The sequence below is a fragment of the Hemitrygon akajei genome, chromosome 29, assembly GCF_048418815.1.
Source record: "Hemitrygon akajei chromosome 29, sHemAka1.3, whole genome shotgun sequence".
Classification (NCBI taxonomy): Eukaryota; Metazoa; Chordata; class Chondrichthyes; order Myliobatiformes; family Dasyatidae; genus Hemitrygon; species Hemitrygon akajei.
In genome coordinates, this window is record NC_133152.1 from 17,171,295 (window position 1) to 17,186,525 (window position 15,231).

Here is a 15,231-nt window from a genome sequence, read left to right on the forward strand (position 1 = left end):
CAGCATAAATCAGCCTTAGTTTTCATGATTAGAAAAACTGCGTCAAAGGTAGCCCCTTCGTTATTCAGGGCCCTTTTTGTATAATTGTGTGCTGCAATTACCCTCCCCCTCTATCAGTGCATAGCTCACGGTCATACTAGTCTTATATAAACCAGTCAGGGCAGACTGCCATGTGCAGGTGGGTGGGGGGAATATGCCCAGACGTATGAGATGTTGGCACAGTCCCCCTCCGCCATGTCTTCCCTCATCTCTGTAATTGCCTGTGATGCAGCTGTTCCTGTGAAGAGTACTTCAAAAATGGGCCTTCTTTGGAGCATTCAGCACAGCGGCTCTGAGTTCCAGATGCAACTGCTAAAATCCTGATTAAGAACATGACCCTTGTACAAAGTACTCGTGCTGTTTTAAATATATTTTTGCCCAATTTCACCCAAGGTGCATTATACAATTGTGTGTTAGCACACTTTTCCTCTTCCTATCGTGGCCTTTCGAATGCTTCCGTTTTACAGCCTCAGATGTGACGAACGGTACCAATATCGGAAGCACTGAGGTTTCTATAGATGGGACAGAAGCTGCCTAGGGGAGAGGGAGAGTGAATGAGATGGCGTTCTGCTTCAGCTGTTTATATAGGCCCTCGACATTCTGGTTCTTGTCTTGGATGCTCCCCAACTCCCACGGGTTATGAAGCCAGCGATTCTTAGGAGTAGGTGAATTGTTGCATAGGAGGCATTGAGCAGATCCTTGAATCTTTTCCTCTGCCCATCTCTTGTCATGAGCACCAAGCGTTACATTTTCTGGCAGATGCCTGTGCGTTATCGCGTCCTACTCTGTCTCCAGATTAGGAAATCAAGTGCTACCCCGACTTTGTGGCTGGACCAAAGATTAGAGAAAGGGTCCCCCATTCTACCGTTCTCAGTTGCAGATAAATGATTCGTGCTCTAAAGTGTGAACGATGGGTGACAACAGGTTCGGATTCGGCTCTGGTGTATTGCACACAAGACTGTTCGCGCACGGTTCTTGAAGGCTCGCATAAAATGCGGCGGATTGGATATCCGTATAAGTTTGCGAGTTATCTGCCACCGAGCAAATGCAGGGTAAAAAGAATTTGGTTTGGACTAAGTTCTGAGTCTTTAAAGGGAGAAATGCGAGCTCCAAAGGGGTGAGAAATCTATTGATTGTCATTCTATTTGACTTCTCTCCCTCTGCCGGCTGGCGCACTGCTTTTCTCTTCCGATCTCCCAGTGTATTCAGTCAGATGGTGCTCCAGTCAGTGTATCAGTGACTCATCCATAAACCACACACAGCGGCGAATGGAAGCAGCCTTTGGGGCTGATTGACGCGGTGGCCGGTCCAACCGGGTGCTGCCTTCCCCGCCCCCGGGGAGGCTCTGTGCCCGATCAGGGATCCGAACGGGGTTCGGCTCGCCTCTTCGCATTCTCCTGCTCACCCAGCGTAGGCGCAACATCCCACGGATACCAGCCTTCGACAGTGCACCGGGATTCGCAGCGCTCCCTGCTGCCTCAACAATCTAACCAGAGCTCGCTTGGACACGGGCTAGAGCTCCACCGAACCTCCGCTAAACCCACAGCACAGCCCTCGACCGTGTCATTTCTCCAGAAATCACTTATAGCCACACTCAGACAGCACTTAGAGGCGACCTCTCCGTCCGTAAATAGTTATATATATATTGACGACATTCTTTGATTATAACTTTTAAAGAAATTAACTGGATCTTTGAACGAAGATATCTGTCAGCCTATAGCAAAACAACCTGGAAAACTTGTCGTTTCTTTTTGTAACTTTTTTTAATGGGGGAAAATTCTGAAACATTTATTTAAACATTCGTCTGCAGTTGAGGGAACACATACTTTTGCCTGGATTTTAGGTTCTGAAGTTTCTTCATGATGACTCCGGTCTGCTTCCTGCGTTCGCTTCTCGTCCTGATCTTGGCTCTGTTGTCGGCCAATGCTAGTAACTGGCTGTAAGTGTTGATAATTATGACAATATTGTGTTTGTGTTATTGCAAAAGAAAACTTTTGATTCTTTCATCCGAAGGCGATGTGGTGCAGATGGCAGAATGCATGTGGTGAAGAGACTGTAAGATTCAAACGCTCCTTGTCCTGCAAAAACAAAAAAAAACTTTGTGTTCTTATTGTGTCCGAGTATATATTTTTAAATCAGATCTGCAGATTCATCTGGATGAATGTTTCCCAAGTTGACATTGAGTTTCTAAAATTCCCCAATAAAATAGCACCACCCTTTCAAAACACTAAACATATGTGGCGATTTCAAAAGATCCGTGTTATATAATTTTACCGAATCGGTGTAGTTACTGTTACTACATTTGCAAGTTGTTTTCCTCGCTTCACTCAATCCACGAGCGATGTCCCTCGAGGCAGAGAATATCGTTCTTCTTTATTTATTTATTTATTCATTAACTTTTGGTTAGTTAGGTGGGGTGATCGGTGAGGGTGACAGAAAAGTAGGCTTGTGCAGACCTGTTCTAGACTTCAGGAGATCCGTGCTTTCAATTAATCTTCATTCTTTCATTCATACTGTGTGAGTGAAGGTACGGGCTGATGACAGGCATTTGTATTCAAGATTTACCCAAGGCTAATTTATTCCAATAATTTTATTTTCTAGAAGCGCGTCATTATATCTCAGCGGTGAACAAAATGTTGTTAGAATAGTCATAAAGTAGTGGTACCACGTATAATCGCCTTCTCTCTGTTATACCGATGTCCCGTCAAATGAAATGTCACTGATTCCGTAATTCAGTTTCCTTTTGAAAAGTAATATGCTTATAATCCTTCCATATCTAGCAGAAGGGGCTGCAGGGCTGGGTACAGAGTTGTTGTTTTCGAAAATGAATATCAGGAATTGAGATGGGCTAGACCATCAACAAGTGACTTAAAGAGGCAACGCAATGGAATGGCATACTGGATCTACAGCTTGCGTTTTATGTGATTTATGGGGCGCTGAAATTAAACGCAATTGTTCTGTCTCTCGCTGCTATTGTGCAAAAAGCATTTCGTCCTGTTTAAGCAAGAGAGCAAATCTGAGAAACGGGTGAGGCAGAGGTAGAGAGTGTGAGAGAGGTGGATCTGTCTATTTCCCATGTCTTATTAAAGAAGGTATTTGTTTTCCAAACGATCCTGGGCAAATCGGAGGAGGGGGAGCTGTTTGGGGGAGTTGAAGGTCAGCTTTGCACAACAAGAACCTCGTACACTGTCATAGTGCCGAGTGCGGACCGCTCAAACAACAGATCAGCTCATTATTCCCATTTGTATTTACTGTGCTATGTCCTACCCAAAAGAGCGCAGGATGGGGAGTCCCTTCTAAATTCTGGTTACGCGATGACCGGGAGTTTAAAAGGTTAAATAAAAGTGTACCAAACTCCAGAAGGCAAAACAGAGTTATCATTAACCCTTTAATTACAAAATATTTTACTGTGGCTGCAGGTTTAAATACTTTAGATCAAGGAGCCTGTTGATATTCAGTAACTCTTAGAATCAGAGAGCTCTGTGAATCCTGAATTATTTTAATTTAACGAGAATCTCTATTGTTCTGTGAACAACATTATGGTGAACTGTGTCGGCAGGCTTCATGCTGGTATATGGAGAGAAAACTCATTAACCGCAAGGTGGGTGTCCGTAATTAATCGCAGGACCCTTTTCCGCAGTGAAATTTAGTGGCATAATTCCCCATGAACTGCAAAAGCACAACGAGGGGAGATGATTTCTACCTTTCAGTTTATTTACTGTTTTCTTACAATTTTCGGCCTTAATAAAGTTTTTTCTGTATATTATTTTCAGAACTTATTTTCAACTCTAAATATTTACTAGCGGAATACAGAATATGGCATTTTGGGGTTTATTCAACAATACGGAGCACGTTTTGAAACTTTATTCGTAATAAATGTGCCCATTATTTGAATTACACAATTCCCATAACCAATTCTCAGTCTTTCTGTCAATAATTCAAATTGTAAAAAAAAATTGGCTACAGAAATTAATTTATCATTTTACGTCCTTCTTCAAGTATAAGCACAGAACCCTAACCGCATCAAGGAGAAATCTGGATAATTTATCTGATACGGCTCATCATCAAAACAGTGTTTTCTTTGAAGTCCATTAAATAAATACAAAGGGAGTTGGAAAATAAACGTAGAAACCGAAGTTTTGAGAGTAATTTGGTATCGTCTGCTTAAAGTGCTTTTACTGTCTCGTCTTCTCCCATAACAGAGAACGCGACCTTATATACAAAGTTCTCTGATATCGTTTAACTCATCTGTTACGGAAGGGACGAATTAGGAAAGTCTAAATTTGCAAATAACTTACTTCGCACAATTTTTCAGATTAGAATCTCTATATTCTAATGTGTTTACCAGTACTCAAATATAAAATACTAAACTTTCAGATAAATTTCCAGGCAAAACATACAGCTAAGACAGTGTTGGCACTGGCCCAGGGAATGTGTTTGGGGGTTCTGAGGCTATGATATATGGAGTGTGCTGTAATAGATCAGTTCTACAATAAAGTAGATCTCTTATTTTTAATTCCAGTAGATCACCCGTTTTGAAATGCGGCGTATCCGATTTGTTACCCTGCGGTGAGCCCTCATTTATGCTAGACCGCTGAATTCCCTGCTGCTCTGCTAACCCGCTGTTTTTGTTTTTTTTTTGTTTTAACAGGTATCTGGCCAAGCTGTCATCCATCGCCAGTATTCAGGACGAGGAAACATGCGAGAAGTTGAAAGGTTTGATAAACCGACAGATCCAGATCTGTAAGCGGAATGTGGAGGTGATGGACTCAGTGCGGCGAGGAGCGGAGCTGGCGATCGAAGAGTGTCAGCACCAGTTCAGGAACCGCCGCTGGAACTGCTCCACTGTCGATACGCTGCCTGTATTCGGCAAAGTGGTCACACAAGGTACTCAGAAGCCGGTAATCCCGGGTTACAGCACACAAGGTGCTTAGATCAGATGCAACAAATCCAGGGCATGAACCAAGAATAGTGCAAGGATCAGTGAAAGTTCACAGTTATAATATTGTCACGAGCCTGGCGATATTGGGTTCCAGTAAGGACGGCATGTCTTTTAGGAGTCAGAGCTGAAAAATGTGGCGGATTGATCCATGAGAGAAAAAAATAGGTGTCTTCTTAATGTTGCTTCCCTGTTTAAAGTTCTTATATCCTTACTTAATCCAAGAATATGGTAAGAGAATTGAAGGATGGTAAAGGAAAAGAATTCCATTGTAAAGAATTCCCTATCCACATTCATCAGGGTTGCTTGATGATCCCTACAGATTTGATGGCCAAAGAACCTTTCCATGTTTTATCTCTCTGTCAATCATTACAGAATTAATACAAACAGATCAAAGACAATAATCTGGGATGGAAACAAAAGATCTTTAGAGATAGGAGTAATGATCACCCTCAAATTAGTAGTATTGAAACACAGAGAATGAATGCACGTGCACATCTAAATGCAGTCCTGGAATGGAACAAAGAAGGTACAGGAATATGCTGCGCCCCTCACTCTCAGGAAACAATAAATTATTGGGAAAACCAATAAAAGTTGAACTTCAATGATTTATCTCTTGGCGGTCTCTAATTTATCAATACTCTGTAACTTTCTACTCCTGTTTTCCAAAATTCAAATATGATGTCCTCTTCATGGGTTGAAATCATGATACATTATAATATCACTTTCTGTAACTCACTCTTTCCCAAGATTTCAAACCTGCGGAATTCTTTATCTCCCTCAGTCATCTCACATTCCTGCTATCTAGAAGTTAAGAAGCCCAGCCCAGGACAATCGTAACTTAGCTTTTCCTTTGTTCTTTACAACCTCGAGAATGTTTGAAGGCTTCTGCCCCTCACCAGAATCAAAAGAACAATTAAAAGGAGATAGAAGTCCAGAGAAAGCAGAATTATATACCAAAGAAACTCTTGGACAACCAAATGTCAACTGACAGTGTAATTATGGTTATTGTACTATGGAAATGGGAATGGTAGATCATTGATAGCAATCTTAAGATAAATATTCAATCCAGAATAGCAAACACACACGTTTTGCCAATAAGATAGGTATGATGTAGAGGCATAGAGTAGAAAAGGCTGCAAAACTACAAATGATTATGCACAGATCTTATTTTCCAGCTAAAAGCAAATTAAGGAATTTCTCAGATGACTGCACGAATTTATTCAGTGAATATTGGAACCCCCATAGATGAAAAAATTGTTGGATCCCAGGTTAAGGTAGACCTTTGGGGGCAAGGTGCAATGCTTGCTCTGGGAGAACGTAATTGGGTGAGGGCATAATTGGACTTAAAAGATTCTGTGATGAATGGACTTGCCAATCATAAACACAAGGAACTCTACAGATGCCTGAAATCCAAAGTAACACACACAAAACTCAGCAGGTCAGGCCGCATCTATGGAAATGAATAGTCAATGTTTCCGGCCGAGTCCCTTCTTCAGGACAATTGTTGGAACTTAAGCAAATTAGTAATGGTCAACAAATTCAGGAAAACAAGGAGGAAGAAAAATCGTTTAGAACACTGATAATGACATAGCTACATAGGGAAATAGTGAAATTCAATTTTAAAATATTAATAATTCAAACATTGGACAAAAAATACTAGTTAGTTCAGTCAGTGCTAAAAACAAGTTACAATAGATCAGCCACCTAGGATAAATTCCTATGATTTCCATTTACATCAAAGTCAATATAAATGAACACTAATAGGTTTATGGGGAATTAGTCTGCTGCTGCCTGTGTTACCAATAGCTTTAATTAGCTATCAATAAATGGGATATTTCTGTCTCCTCTTATTTCAGATTCTGACCCATTTTCCATGTATCTCCAGCATGTTCATTATATAATAGTTTCTGTGCTTGCTTCACATGCTAACTGACAAAACACACTGGATTAAAGAAAACAAGGTGCATGATACAAGGAGTAAAACACATGCACACACACAGAGCCTCAAAGACACGAAAGACAGTGGCCTCACAGATGGATAAGGAACAATATTATCGGACCCCTAAACAGAATGGGAATCATACCCTAGGACTTCCATGTACAGTGTCATTACAGTAATTCCAGAACAATTAAAATAATATTCTTGGAAAGTAATAGAAATGGCAATTCTTTCACCAACATTGCCCACTTCCACTTGAACCACTTGTTCCTAGTTCAGTTTCATTTATCTTCAACTTTAATTATCATTTGTAAATTTTTTATCTTCCACCCTGTAAAATTGAGCTCATCTGAAATTCTGCTGCCCTTATTCTTCTTTGTACCAGATTTTCTTCATCCATCTCTCCAGTGCCAATAATATATACTGGCTCAGAGTCCTTTTACTCTGTCCTTAAAACAGAGTCCTTAAAACTGGCTCAGTTTTAAAATACTGAGCCCCATCTTCAAATCCATCAGACTCTTATTTCTTTGTTTTCATGGAGCCCAATAACAGTTTAGGAACTCCTCTGAAACACGACTCCATCTTTCCCTTGGAAATGCATTTATATGACTCCTCACCCCTATCTTTTCTATTAACACCCTCCTCACATGTGACCAGAGGTTTGGTCTCATATTTATTCACCGATCATTATTTTTCTTTCTAGATATCAAAGTCCAATTTTGACTCATTGTATTCCTGTGTAGGCAATTAATTCTTTTTTCCAAATGATTTGTATAGACGTTGTACATAGAGCTGTATAGAAAATTGAGCAGTTAAACACGGAACAGCAGCGGTAACTTAGCAAAACTGATGCATTAAGGTGTCATGTTAATAAAGAAACAGATTTGATGTAGGTCAAATATTGATCATGTGTGATAATAAAAATTGAATTTAAAAAGAGGAGATCAAGAACAGTTATAATTGGAAAGGAAGGCTCAAAATTATATTGATATTAATAAAAGGAAAGACGTCATTGATTTACACAGATAGTACAGGTAAATCAGGGACAGATGTTTAGTAAGACCTTTAAAACATTCCAAGTAAAATAAAACAGATAGACTTGATTGTGGGGGCTTGGGATCTGAAGGAAATTGCAGATATCAAAAGAGATGGTTGGAAAGTATAACATCTAGCAGTAACTGTAATAGGATTTACAATGAAATCCTGGGCTTTGAGAAGGCTTAGTCAAAGATGGAGATATGCAATGAAATATAATACATGTAGGAAAATAAACATTAGACCATGTAAATTATGCATTGAAGACATCTGAGAAACTCAACATTGAAATTCCTGGAGTGCTAGGTTTTACATTAAATTTAAGGCTAGCCAAGTTTAAGCACGGATGTCCAGAACTGGCCCCAGGAATAATACTATTGATGCCTGTAGACACAGATGTCCAAACATACAATACACAAGTAAAATTTCTCTATTTTTCTTTGCGACACTTTGTCAATATTTTACCACTGTTAAAGTATTACATACTAAGCAAATTACAAAGTTTGCATTGGTACAGAGTTGTTTTTATAAAGAATAATTTAACAATAGTTTGAAATCCCAGAACTGGGAACATTTGAATTTTAACAAGTGAAAGCTTGAGACTTTCTTGAGAAGATGGTTTCACATCAACAGGTCTATGTACTATATATTCTGCAATACATGTGTTACCAGTGCAAATTAATTGAAGATCTTAAAATATAACAGATTGTCAACTGTACCATCTTAACATTTTAATGCTGGTATAATCTTACTATATTTTTTAAAAATCTGTCCTTTACAAAGAGAAAACATTAGCTTCTGACCTGAGGGGCAAAAGACTTCTAATATTTAATATGTTGACATATCAATCTGCAATTTGCCAGTTTGCTCCATCTTCACAACTCACCCTACATTTGAACCAGCTACATGAGGGCACTGTGAAAGAGTTAATAATTCCTTTATAATCCATGCTGATCAACGCTTGGCTGAACTATACTGACCATTCTGATAACTGGCTCTACCTATGCTCCCTCATCTCCTATTCTGAGTATATTGCTCTGGTACCTTTGTCCATAATTTCTGTGTTGTCAGCCGATTTCAGCTGGGTTTGTACTTTGGAGATGAAACGACTTGAAATAGAAACAGAATATGAATGTACAGTATCCCAAAACCATTTTACAAGAGCCTATTTAAAACAAATCGTGTGCATTTTCACTTGACCTTAGCATAAATGGGAATAACAAAGGAAAACGTATTCAGCTGGTCCCATTCAAACTGTCATCATTGACCAGCAACTTAAGTGGAATAGCCTCATACAGCAGCTATAGAGCAGGTCTGAGATGGGGTATCCTGAGCATAACAACTTGCTTCTTAAGATCAAAACCATTTACTGGCATATCAAGACTATGAAGGAATACTCCTTATGTGTCTGGGTAAGTGACAGTCAAGAAACTTAATACCGTTTAGAACTAATCAGGCATTTAATAGGTACCTTATCCATCATTCAAAACATTGATTCCCTCCATCAATGACACACCAAAGTTACAATTTGTATCATCAACAAAATATGTAACAGTTATTCGATTAGGATGTCCCAGCAAAATCTTGCAAAAAAATTATCAAAAAGATTTGGCGGGGCAGTCCTCTATCTTCAAGGGGAACACCACTACCTTAATATGCCCTCCACTTCACACACCACCATGACTTGGGAATAAAGTGCCAGTACTTTGTTTTCACACTGGAACTGTTTGCCCAACAGCTGGTGAGGGAGCACTTTCTCCAGAGGACTGGAACGGTTCAAGAAGGAGGCTCACCACCAACTCTAAGACAATAAGTATAGGAGATAGCAACTCACTTGATAGGCACCCCACCCACAACCATTCACTGACTCCAATGCACTGTAGCAGCACTTTGTTCCATTTACAGGATGCACTACAGCAACTCACCAAAGGCTCCTTAGACAACACCTTCCACAGCTTCTACCAGCCATAAGGACAAGAGTAGCAAAGCGCATGAGGAACACCACATGGAACTTGGCCTCCAAGCCAAAGATCATTCTGACTTGGAAATATACCACTGTTCCTTCACTCACTCGGTCAAAGTCCTGGAACTCCCTCCCTAAGAGCACTTTGGGCAATGTGGGTATACCACATTGAGGTTAAGAAGGCAGCTCAACGTCACCTTCTATGGACAATAATAGATGGGAAATTAAATTCTGGCTCAGCCTGTGAAGAGCACACCTCTTGAATTATTTTTTTAAAAATTGTAAGCCTTGCCAATATCGTCCAAAAGCTGAAACTAAAATTATTTAAATAAGTAGGTACTTTAGGTCCAACTATCACGTCATGTTGATCAATTGAATTGAACACTCCCAAACCAAGATCTCATCTATGTTGCATCATACTTTATAAATCCTAGGAAGAATGGGCAAGAGAATGAACAACCATGAGTAGAAAATGCTCATGGTATTGTGGGAAGACGGGTACTACAACGAACCTTAAACTGACTTAGAATCTAAAGTGAGTGGGGGAGGGGTTGAGAGACCCTAAACGGAATAAAAGCTGACATGAGGATGGGAGAAACAGGCCCAGAAGTGAGCCAACCATTACTTACTGGTTGATGCCAAAATGTTCCGAGTAACTTTAAGCCGGAAAGGCTTGAAGCCTCTATAAAGGAGCCGGCAGCCGCTATCTAATAGAACTGCGGGGAGAAATAGTAAGCGAGAGGCAGTTGTTCTTAGTGTGGATTGATGAGCGTGGGATTCCATGGATTAGAGCGACCTCCGCTGTCATGACACAGCCCTGCAAGGTGAGGACTGGCCAGCCGAGTATCAGCTGTGACACCGCAGTCCATCCCATCCCAGCATGTGGTGAGGACCTTCGTTCCATCTCCCACCTTTCCCCGTGAATGCTAAAACGGGAATTTAGCTCAGTAAAATGCAAACGTTATTTACAAGGGAACAATGCTGACTGCACGCGTCCTGCTGCCGCACGCTGGGCACTGACTCCCATGACATCGAGTTACACGCAACGGTGGGTGGGTGACACGTTGCGAAGTTGATCTGCTGCAGGTCGATAGATTCCATGTTAATAGCACAAAATATGTCACATATTTTCATTGATTGAATTCCTGCCGGATGAAATTTCATTTATTATTAACACGTGAAGACAATGCATTTGGGGAAATTGATTTATGTTCATTTAATGACCATAATTTTAAAAAGTACAATGTGTTTCACTTATTATTTTCGGCCCCTTACCCTTCTGAAGAGTTAATAGTTGCTGCGGTGCACAGTGCCGGCCAAGCTCTGCTGTCTCCTTAACTGTATCAGCGCCGAGTTGATAAGAATCACATGTAACCTGAAGGCAATATTAAAACGTTAGAACTGGCACACGTGCCTTTTCCAATATATATACAAAAGTTGGCTATTCAGCCCCTTGATCTTACTCTGCCATTCAATTCAATCACAAAGTGCAGCACAAATTCAGTTTTAGCACCATACTGAAACCCTTACTGAAGGAAACCTGAAGTCCTGGTTTATTCAGCACCTCCCCGTGAGGGTCACAGATCAATTTTAGTTGTGGTTCTTAAAATGAAAATCGATCAGGTTCCCAAGTTTAGGCTCTGGCTTGATCTGCATGGTTCAAACCACAATAGATGGTTTGTTTGCTGATTAGGGCATGAGACAGGGCTTAAATCAATGAGTCACACAAACATACAACTGGCTTGCTGGTGTCAGGTCTTTAAAATAACTATCATTTAGCCACTCTCCTCCTCTTTCCTCATAACACTGCAGATACTGCCTTTTTAAAATTATGCTCCAGTTCCTTTGAATGTGGCAACTCAAATAAGATATTCAAGCCTAGAAACTGGATCCACTTGTGCATTTAGATCATGTGTGTCAAAGCCTATACTTCAGACAATCCACTTTAATAGAATTACAGAATGATATTGTAAAGGTCATGGAATTCATATTTTTGTCCATCGATCCTTCTAAAGATCTATCCACCTGATCCTTGTCCAGTGCTCAATGTCCACAGCTCTCCAGATTTTACCTCTCTGTACTAATCCAGTTCTCTGTTTTAAATGACATTAAATTAATTTTCATCATACTATCAGACAGTGCATTTCATGTCATTGTAACTTGAGTGTTTCTTTCCTTGTGTTGATATTTGGTTCTTTTGCTAACGTCTTGCTAACTGTGCCTACTTCCTTTTGCTACTACTGAAAGGAATTTCTTCTTTATCAAAACATTTCATGGCTTTGAATACCTTTATTGCATCTTTCCTCTCTCTGCTCCACGCAAAATAAATCTCATCCTTCTAATTTCACCTTGTAACTTTTTCACCTCTGAGACTATTCCAGTAACTTTATTCTACATCCTTTCTTTGGACCTTGATATCCTTCTTCATGTGTGATGCCAAGAAGCGATTATATTTCACAAGGCCAACCCAATGTTTTACTTAAATTTAACATAATGTCCTTGCTTTAGCATGCTTCTTCTGACAAATGTGTCATAGTCCTAATTAATGGCTCAAATTACCATATCTTAGTGTAGACAGTCATGTTGTTTCCAGTGTATCGAAGAATTGGGTCGAAGAACTTAGTTTATTTTACAGTTTAAGGGTAATATAGCTGAAAAAGAGAATCACACAATCACTCCAGACTTCCCTAGAACAAAAATGAAAGGGAAGAGAACACTTATTCTTTGTTTTTAGAACAGCATGGACTATTTTGGCACCAGCAGATCCCTGGCATGCAAAACCTAGGTAACTATGCACGGTTTGAGTTCATAATTGGCACTCAATTGGTTTGCATTTTTTACTAAAATATTTATAATAGGTCAAAATATTCCTACATTACAAAAATGACTACACTTTAAAACTACTTCATCAGTTGAAAAGCCTTTCGCAATGCCTTGAAAGTTTCTCTAAATATGCCACACAAGTGCAAGTCTTTGCTTTATTGCAATTTCCGTCAATGCCTACAGCTTCTCACCACCACGAGGCAGATAAGGTACTGAGCAGTTCTGATGCTGCATTAAGCCATGCTTCTCAATCATAACTCTCTAATTAAACATACATATAATGTTTGTTATATTCTGAATGGAATAAAGTATCACTTCCAAACCTCTGTTTCAAAGTTGTACCGTTAGCCACAGAATCAGACAGCATGGAAGGGGACCATTCAGCCCAATTCCTTCATGCTGACCAGAGGGCACTCTAACATATTAATCCCATTGACCAACACTTAGTCTATCATAGTCTTCTATGCCTATGTGTTCATCTAGACACTGTTTAAACTCTGTCTGTGACCCAGCTTCAACCATCATCTCAGTCTGTAGAGGTTATTACAGTGCACTGAATTCATTCAGACCAACACCACAAAATCACTTGGTGATATTTCATGCTATTCCAATCTCACAAATTCTTGATAAATACAACCAAGTTATCAATTATTTTGTGTCAGTTTTTTAATGTGTGCATTAACTAGATTGAATTTCACATAATGGATAAAGACATTTAGCCCTTAATATCAACAGTACATTGGCTTTCTGAGAGGTCAACTTATTTCTGGTCTTCCACCTTCTTAAAATTTTCCTTCTATATTTTATCCATTTTTAACTACTTACTGTTAAGTGTCAGGAAAATACTTCACACAGGTTCTCTCTTCATTCATTTACCGATGAGCTTTAAATGATGCGGTCCAGATATGGCACAATGACATGAAGAGCAAGGACCAGCAGCACCTTAGCAAATTGCTTCATTCCCTGCTTCTGGGAACAAATTATTCAGATGAACAATTGCCATGGTAATAGAATTGTGCGGAGTAGTGGGTAGGGGAAGGGGGTTCTGACTTTACACTTATCAAGTCAGGTAAACACAAACAAGAGAAAATATGCAGATGCTGGAAATCTAATCAACACACACACAATGTTGGAGGAACTCAGCAGGCCAGGCAGCATCTAGGAAAAGTGTATAGTCGACATTTCAGATCAAAACCCTTCCAGAAAATGCCCTTCCAGCCCTTTAAACTGCACAGCCCAGCAACCACCAATTTAACCCTGAACTAATCACAGGACATTTGCTGAACGGTTTTGGCCTGAAACATAGACTGTACACTTTTCCTAGATGTTGCTTGGCTTGCTGAGTTCCTCCAGCAAATGTCAACAGAGTAATATCATGCATCTTTCCTTCAGATCAGGGAAGGTATGGATTCTCAGTGAAAAGATGAGGAATGCACCTGTCAAATGCGCAAAAATAGAGAATGAGATGTTTTTTTTACTATACAGCTTTAAGGTGGCATCATCATAACATTGGTTGAGTCACATGGATATTCCTTCCTCTACAGTCACAAGGCCATCCTTACTTCTATGCTTTTATTATTCTACCAAAATGAGACAATTATCCAAATGCATGCTTGTTCATTTCCAGCTGCTCTGGTAGACTACCTTGCATCTGCCTCTCATCATTCCCTGCAGGTGCTCAATTTCCATTCTTTGTTCTCCTATCTTGATGGCCAATGGAAAATGGAATATGTTTTTGTATTAATGTGCATCACCAAGCCATTGGAGAATGGCAGAGAGAGGAGGGGAGCAGAGTAGTTGATCACTGCTATGGCTCCACCAATCCACACAAAATGATAACACATTTTTTAACTGGACTAGTTATATTAAGAGTGGTGAATTGAAACTATGACTGTTCTATTTCCCTTTCTGCCCTGGGGTGTTGAGTCCATTTGTAACACTCCTATTATCATCCTGCTCAATTAAGCTAACTCAGTGCAGATTAATATATCCTCATCTATTCAACACCTGTAGGGAATTTACCAGCCATTGAGGGTTCTTATTCATATCTAACTGAATACCAACAGTCATAGCAGCAAATTGTGCTGTAATTTATGTTCACAGTACCCACTTAACAGTAGATTTCATACTTCCTGTCTCATATTTCCAAATGCTAATTTGTTAATTAGTTGTATATGCAACACTTTAACACTTCATTAATCATCGTCTAAGCTAGGCACTCTAAATTCATGCTGCAAACTATGACTGTTAGCACAAAGAAGTATTTTAGCACTATTACTTTTGTGTGCCACAGTCCATTGGTGCTTTAAATTTATACGCATTGTTGAAAAAGCAATTTTAAGCATTATTCACAATGGACTAAGGGGTAAGGTGGATACAAACTTGTGTTGAATCTGGCAGTAAGCAGATGGATGACTTTGCCTTTGTCTGGTAACATTGAAGGTCCTATGTTAAGTTTCATTCCCAGTTCCTAGATGGCATCAGGATGCC

The 15,231-nt window shown here is 39.7% G+C and overlaps 1 protein-coding gene and 1 long non-coding RNA gene across 3 annotated transcripts in view; one reads left to right on the forward strand and one right to left on the reverse strand.

Annotated features, from left to right (window-relative positions):
* The first annotated feature begins 1,841 nt into the window (after positions 1-1,841).
* Positions 1,842-15,231, forward strand: part of wnt4 (wingless-type MMTV integration site family, member 4) — a 32,201-nt gene continuing 18,811 nt past the window's right edge. The window contains exons 1-2 of the mRNA XM_073031753.1: positions 1,842-1,978; positions 4,691-4,926. Of these exons, the coding sequence (XP_072887854.1) occupies positions 1,899-1,978; positions 4,691-4,926 (316 nt within the window). The 5' untranslated portion in view covers positions 1,842-1,898. The remainder of the gene's footprint in view (positions 1,979-4,690; positions 4,927-15,231) is intronic.
* Positions 1,967-13,678, reverse strand: LOC140718254 (uncharacterized). Of its 2 annotated transcripts, none has more exons than XR_012096661.1 (3): positions 13,567-13,678; positions 11,194-11,293; positions 1,967-2,117 (listed from the first exon to the last, which is right to left on the reverse strand). It is a non-coding gene; the product is annotated as an uncharacterized lncRNA (long non-coding RNA). The 2 variants fall into 2 exon arrangements; XR_012096660.1 differs by lacking the exon at positions 13,567-13,678 and adding an exon at positions 12,478-12,796.